Source organism: Myodes glareolus, chromosome 9 (assembly GCF_982192425.1).
Source record: "Myodes glareolus chromosome 9, mMyoGla1.1, whole genome shotgun sequence".
Taxonomy (NCBI): Eukaryota; Metazoa; Chordata; class Mammalia; order Rodentia; family Cricetidae; genus Myodes; species Myodes glareolus.
The window spans coordinates 22540278-22547972 of record NC_142034.1 but is presented as its reverse complement, the minus strand read 5'-3'; the positions used below and the strand labels follow the sequence as shown (position 1 = coordinate 22547972).

Sequence of the window (7695 nt, the reverse complement as noted above, 5' to 3'; positions counted from 1 at the left end):
CCTGCTAAGCAAGGAGGGCCCCAGGGAAGTGCAAAATCATTTCACTGCTAAGAGCCACGAGGTGTCCTCCTTCCTGTGGCCTAGGCCTCACTGGTGGCTGGTCACAGTGCACGGGGCACCACGTGCTCCCTGGAGGAGACGACTCTTCCGTCTCTGATCTCCTCGGTGATGGTACGAATCTGGGTGCTGACTTGGGGAACTGGGGTGCAGGGTCCAGTCGGGGCGCAGGGTGTAGGGGGAACGTAAGGAACTCTTACAGCAGGCTTGCACTCCGTGGAACAAGGGTGGGCAGGAAGCCTGAAGAGATGAAGTCACAATGTGAAGCACTTGACATGGGAGCATTAGGGTCCAAATTAGGATCCAATTTAGGGGATCCTGTTGGACAGTGGTAATGACAATGGATGACATCAGAGCATTCAAGTGACTTTAAAACCCGGAGTAAAGGAGGATGGAGCTGCAAGAGGGGAGATTAGGAATGTCCACCAAAACGATGGCCAAAGATGGGCTTGTGCCTCGCCTTATCTTGTCCCCTTGAACATTTCCAAAGCCCTGAACCAGAAGGATTCTTTAATGGCTTTAGCTCCGTTACCTTTGTCTTTGAAACAACCACTCAGTTCTGAAAGTGTGTCAAGCCCTTCTCTCAGCCCAGTTCTGAGCGGCCGAGGATCACTCACTTGCAATCCTCGCCTTCCAGCAAACGGCGGTAGGTGGCAATCTCCGATTCCAGCCGGGCCTTGACATCCAACAACACCTGATACTCATGGTTCTGCCGCTCCAGGTCACAGCGGATCTCAGCCAGCTGGTGCTCCACGTTGGTGATCAGACACTGCATCTGACCCAGCTGGGAGCCATAGCGGGCCTCTGTCTCAGCCAGCGTAGACTCCAGGGAATTCCGCTACAGTGGGGAAGAGGCGCTATTGAGAAGGGATTCCGCACTAAACACCCACTGTCCTAGTATCTACACACAGTTGGGCTTAGGCCCTGTGAGAACGTGCTGGCCAGCACATTGCTAAGTCAGAGAGCCTTCAATGAACTGTGACCAGTCAGCTGGGCAGAGACCACCCACCATGCTCTGCTGGGCCTGCAGCTCGATCTCCAGGGCGTTGACTGTGCGTCGCAGCTCGATGATCTCCGTCTGGCAGCACTGCAGCTGCTCGGAGCTGGACAGCACCTGCTGGTTCAGCTCCTCAGTCTACGGAAGAAGAGAATGCAGAATGGGATGAGACCTAGAGTCTCCCCTTTACCCAATGACCCTGACCCCACCCCACAGCCCATAGTCCTGGGTCGCCAACCCCACCTGAGTGTTGAACCAAGCCTCCACATCTCTGCGGTTATTCTCCACCAGGGTCTCATACTGGCACCTCATGTCATCCAATATCTTGTTGAGATCCACGGGCGGGGCAGCATCCACCTCCACATTCAGTCGGTCCCCAAGCTGGGAACGGAGTGCATTGACTTCCTGCGGTGACAAAGCAAGATGGCATATGGCCGTGAAAAGGTTGCTGGCTTGGTAGGTTCCGTGACCTGGGTTCCAATTCTCCTTCCTCTCTCAGGTACCGTGAGACAAGAGAGCTGGCCTCTTTAAATATAGGTCTTCCCATTGGTCTATCTATACCTCGCCCCTCCTGAGGATTTAGGGGATGATGTACCAAGCCAATAGAATTATTATCAGACACCATAATCCAAAGGGAGCTGAAGTGTCATGGGTGAGGGTGTAGTCTCTATGTGATGTAGGCAAATGACATCACGTCTTTACAACCATCTTCTCAGCTGTAAAATGGCGCTCACAGCGCCATCTAACTCTTGGGGTGACAATGGGGATGAAATAAGATACAAAGTGTTTCATGGACTTCCTGCCATACAGGAAGGCCAGGGGCCAGCAGTGACTCCTTGGCTGGTTGGGGATCTTGGGGGTCAGGTGACAACAACCTCACCTCTTCATGGTTCCTCTTGAGACACAACAGCTCCTCCTTCAGGGACTCCACCTGCGCCTCCAGGTCAGCCTTACACAGGGTCAGCTCATCCAAGATGCGGCGCAGGCCGTTGATGTCCGCCTCTACCAGCTGCCGCAGGGACAACTCCGTCTCATACCTGCACACACAGAACCCTGCCCAGTCTGCAGCAAGGGAAGCCCTGGCTGCCGTGGCTAACTTAGAGTCAGAAACACAGGGGTCCTTTCCCTTGTCTCAGGAGGGATCCAAGGCCTCTGCCGTGGCTTCCAATTTACAGCTGTATCGGGCTTTATTCCCACCTCACCAGCTCCCAAAAACAAGGGACAGAATTTGACCCAGAGCAAACTTGCCCTAGTTGGGCCACTCACTTGGTCCGGAAGTCATCAGCAGCCAGCTTGGCATTGTCAATTTGTAAGACAAGCCTGGCATTCTCAGACTTGGTCAGCAGGATCTGAAAAACAAGAGGTTTGCCCTGAACTGGGGAAGGGCTAGCAATGTGAGGACAGGGGGTGTGGGGAACCCAGCTTACAGATGCCTCTAAATACAGGCAGAGTCTTTAAATATCCAGACATGGAAGGAGAACAGGCCCCAGGAGGGGCACCACATCAGTCCTGGCTTCTTTAGCCTCCAGGGTGGCCCAGTGGGATCTATCAGGGTGAGGTTCCAATAGCTCAGAACTGGGTTCTGATTCTGGATTCCACATTTAGGTTGTGTGACCTTCTGCAAGCTGCTGAGCCTCTCAAATTTCAACCTCCTTATCTGTGAGAGGGGCACAGCGATAGTCCTGTCTCCAGGATGAAGAATAAGTAAGCCAATGGCTAGGAAGGTGTCAGATACAGCACTACACCAAGTGGGGACTAAGGTCATGATCCTTCCCTCCCTAAGCTAAGACAACGAGGGCAGGAGAACAGCTGGTAACAGGGTACACAGGCCAGCAGAGAAGCCTGAGTCCCCAGGGAACCAAGTCCCAGAGAATAGAGCTCTCTCGTCCAGAAGGATTTCCTGTAAGCTTCAGTGAGCAGCTGAATCTTGGCATGGAAGGCTTCCGGGAGTTGCCTGGCCAGCCGGAAGAGGACCTGGCCCATTACCTTCTGCTGCAAGTCCTCCGCGGTCTTAAAGTAGGACTGGTAGTCCGGGCAGATGTACGGCACTTGACACTCGTACCATTCTCGGATACGGCACTCCAGCTGGGCATTGTCCTGCTCCAGCTGCCGCACCTTCTCCAGGTAGTTGGCCAGTCGGTCATTCAGGACCTGCATGGTCGCCTTCTCGTTGCCATTGAAGGAGCCCTCACAGAACCAGCCTCCGTTTCCTACAAAGCCGGATGAGTGGCACCCAGAAGACAGGTAGGAGCCCGGCAAGCAGCCGCCCAGGCCAGAGAAGCCTGTCCTGAAGGAGGACATGGACCCCACAGTGCCAACCAAACTAGGGGCCCTGTAGGAGCCCATGGAATGGACAGAAGACATCCGAGAGAAGCTGCCTGAGGTGCCGCAGAGGCCCTTGGCAGACCCAGTGGAGAAGGTCGGGGTGCAGATCTGGGTGGCCATGACGTTAGCGAGGAAGGCTGCAGCTTAGGCAGGAGTTCAGGTTGTGGATTCTTCAGGGCTCCCTACAGTGCTTATATACACTCTCCATGGGGTGTTGGCGTGTTCCAGGTCTTTAGCTCTTGGGAAAACCCTTTCCATTCCCAGAAAGCCTATCTCATTAGAATGTCATTTTTGCTATCCATCAGAATGTCTTTCCTTGTAAAAGGGGGAAAAAAATTGTCCAATTGGGTTTGCTAAGTCAGGACTCTTAGCCATCGTCATTTCCTGGCAGGCTGAGTTTTATTACCTCTTCAAAGAGTCCTTGCTTCAGATCTCATAAACTGGGAGTGGCCTCGCATATGACATTTGGTTTCTGTCCTCCTACTTGTCTTCCCCAAAGAACCCCATCTGTCCATCTTTCACCCGTACTCCCACAGCTAGTCATCCGTTCCCCGGGCCCCCAGAATAATGAAAAGGGAATGAAGGATACATAGTGGAATATTATTCAGCCATAAAGAAAAAGAAAACGATGGAGTTTGCAGGAGAATGAATGGAGCCGGAAAGTATGGTGTTGAGTGAGGAAACTCAGGCTGAGAAAGACAAATCCCCACATGTTCTCCGTCATATATGGATCCTCGCTTCTAATTTTTGCACATGTGTGTTTATGTAAGAGTGTATGTAAAAGTCAGACAACTAGAAAGGGACCCATAAGAGAGACTTTGGGAGCAGTGAAGAAGGTACTAGAACATGTGATAAGGACATAGGAAGGGGAAAGTGGGGTAAAAAGGATGTGAGGATGTGAGGAAGAGGGGAAGGGGTGGGAGTGAGGACCAGGGTCAAGCAAAACTAATACAGATCTATCTATACAGATCCATTCCATAAGGAACCTGATACCTAGAAAGCTAATTTTAAAAGTAAGGGCCAGAAAGAAGGCTCAGTGGGCAGAAGCTCTTGCCTGACAACCTGAGTTTGATCTGGGGAATCCCAAAGGGAAGGAAAGACCTGATTTCTGAAAGATGTCCTCTGACCTACACACACACACACATATACATGCAGGAGCATGCATATGTCTACACTTCTGCCCTCTTACACACATATCATGCACACATATACACAATAATAATTTTTAAAAATAAATGTGTAAATAAATAATTTTTAAAAGTGTGTGTAGGCCAGGGAGATGGTTTAGTGAGTCAAGGCACCTGCAACCAAGCCTGACGAGCTGAGTTCAATCCCCAGGCCCATATGGTAGAAGGAAAAAAGCAACTACAAGTTTCCCTTTGATTCTCACATGTACACTGCGTTTGCACGCACCTGTGTCTACACATACGCACAAAAGAAATAAATGTAATTTTTAGATTTAGATTTAATAAAATTAAAAGAACTAGCTGTGGCAGTGTGCTTGTGGTGCTTGGATTTTAACTCTTTGGTTTGCTCCTCATAGCAATCATGGACCATGCCCAGTGAACCTCAACCAGCTGCCATCCATTGCTCAAACACTCACGGTAATCACGGGACGAAGCCTGAATATCTGAAACCTGGGCTCTTAGATTCAGAATCTCTAGAATTTAGGGACAAGAGACCAGCATTCAGAAACTGGCTCCATCAATTACTCACCCTGTGATACTGAGCATGTCACCTCTCTGGGATCCCTAGTGGCCTGATGGGAACAGTAGAGATCAGGGGGTTCTTCTGTCTACTTCACATAGATCCAAGGAGGATCCAAGGATAACTACAAATGTTCTTTGAAAGCCCCTCCATACTTTAGAAGCACTGGTTAGCCAAAAGGACAGTCGTTGGTGATGGTTTATAGTGAGGTCAGCAAAGGCTCATGGGTATAAGCACTCTGCTGAAGTTTGCTGATGTCTCTGTGCCCCCTTCCAGGAACAATATGATAGCAATTAGGGGAGGGGATACCCCATAACCAACCCTTTAGACGGTCCATGAGTTGGTCATCATGTAGTCCACCTGTTTGGAGCCATGGGCAGGGCTGGAAGACCATTTCCCTTGTAGTCTTCATCTTCCCTGAGCCTAAACCACTTAGACCTTCCTGGTCACCAAACACATCCCAGAGATGACCAACCGCAGAGGAGGAATAAAAAGACCAAAACCAAATCACTACCAGATGCCTAAGCAAGTCAAGAGAGAAGACCCTGAAAATGGTGGACCAAAGATAAGCTAGGTTCTTCCACCTCAAACTCCGGACTTGCCCAAGCGTAGGAGATGACCCTGCTTGTTCTTCCTCCGTGGAGTCATTTTGCAAGGCTGGCGTTTATGGAAGCGTTTATGTGCTTCTGAAGTTGTGGTTCTCAACCTCTTAAAAACACTTTATAAGCTTCTCTCAGAAATTACTCAAGGAGGGTGATTGGCTGTGAAGAACACGCCCGGTGTGGTAGACACCTCCACAGCTGCCTGAGAGCAGCTCCATGCAGCTCTTGCCGGTCAAGAGAGTGGGGGGTACGTCAGCCTCTGCACCCCCAGCTCTAACTACCCCGTTAGCAGCTTCCTTGTGACTGCTTATCTCCCAGCTCTCCTACTAGGTTGAAGACCACCCTGTCCAGGAGCTTCTTGACTCAGCAGTGTAGACACTGTGGGTTGAGCGATCCTGAGTTGTTCAGGGCTGCCCTGTACGCTGTCCAGTTTCTGTGACACTTCTCACCTCTACCACCTGATGCCATTCTCCTCTCTGTCTCCCTGTCTGTCACCCCCTCCTGTTATGCCACTTGCCCTGGGTTTCTGGGTGGGAAGGAACTCACCCTAACTCCCTGCTCCCTTTACAAAGGGGCCCAGGTGGGAGGACGCAATGATAAAACTGGCTTTCCCAGGGCCTGCTCATTCATTCATTCATTCATCCATCCACTCACTTGATTAATGTTCCCTGGGAACCTACACTGCACCAAGCTTATTCTAAGTGTTGAAGAGAGATGGTGGAAAAGATGAAGTTTCTGCATCCACAGAGCTGGCACCACTTCTGGGCCTAGTTACGATGACCAAAATTGCCTAGAGACATTTTCTATGTCCCCTGGCAAGGGTCGGGTGATGAGATCATCCCCAGCTGACAACTGCTGAACTATCGGTCAGCACAGACACTGAGTGATCAGACTTCTCCTAAGCCCCCAATTCTATCTTCTAGGAAAACCATGAGAGTCTGCTTTCTCTGTTGGCCCACCCAGGCAAACCTTAACACACACAAACCCAATTTGCCTGGTTAACCCCACAGTGCCTGTCATAGGCAAGACAGAGGCCTTCTCAAACCCTCTATACAGTGTTTCTAACATCAATCAAACACTCACCATCCTAAGGAACAGGAGACCTGGACTCCAGGTCTAGCTCTGCAGCAGTTCACTGAGCGAGTCCTGTGCACTATGAGCTTCAGCTCGTCCATGAGAACTGAGGCAGGGCCTCAGACACCCTGCAGTTAGCTATCCACACGCATTCCATGGAGATTAAGAGTCGGTGGGGCATGGCCCATGGCTTATTCTCTATCCCCCCTTATCCTGTCCCTATCGCTCATCTACAAGAGAAACAGGAGTTTCAGAGGTTCAAAGATGGCATGCTTGAGGCTTCTTTTCTTTCAAAGCATCCATGTACTTCAGAAGTTCCCTTTGTCGTCAGCATCACACGCCACAAGGAAATGGCAAGAGGCTTCCTCCCGACCTTCTACTCCATGGGCAGTAGCAGCATAGACCCACCTCCCCCTGCGGTTCCTGAGAAGGGCTCCTTCAGAGGTCAGTGTCACTGGACACCAAGCAGACATCCCAGCAGGCCCAGGCTAAAACAGCATCTCTGGCCAAATGAGCTGGAGACCTCGCAGTACAGAAAAAAAATCTTAGGGAACATGGACGTCTGAGCTGCTCACTGCCTTTGGGCCTCCTTAGCAACAGGTGAATGGATCTCTTGCCAGTCACAGAATTGTCAAAACTATCCCAGAAGGGGCTTGATAAATTAGAAATTATGTCATTGGTTTCAAAAATCAAGACCACTCTGAAACCCACAGCACAGGAACCGACGTCCAACACGCCGTCCAGGCACTAGCCACCTGATGGAATATTGATGTTTGCAGCCTAGCCCAACTGTCGAAGAAGAAACAGCTGACCAAAGAGGCAATGTCTTGTGCTTGCAGAATACAGCAGTCCCTTTGGCCGGGATTCTCTAGTCAGCTTCTGACCTCTACTCTAGAGCAGTTCTCAACCTTCCTAGTTCTGCGACCCTTAGCT

At 50.7% G+C, this 7695-nt stretch overlaps 1 protein-coding gene across 1 annotated transcript; it reads right to left on the bottom strand.

The window, feature by feature from the left end:
- LOC125410833 (keratin, type I cuticular Ha6) lies at nucleotides 1-3499 on the bottom strand. The gene is made up of 7 exons (XM_048450576.3): nucleotides 3041-3499; nucleotides 2321-2403; nucleotides 1935-2091; nucleotides 1298-1459; nucleotides 1067-1192; nucleotides 675-895; nucleotides 1-297 (listed from the first exon to the last, which is right to left on the bottom strand). Exons 1-7 carry the CDS (start codon nucleotides 3497-3499, stop codon nucleotides 102-104), a joined length of 1404 nt encoding a protein of 467 aa, XP_048306533.2. The 3' UTR covers nucleotides 1-101.
- Between the last annotated feature and the right edge of the window lie 4196 nt (nucleotides 3500-7695).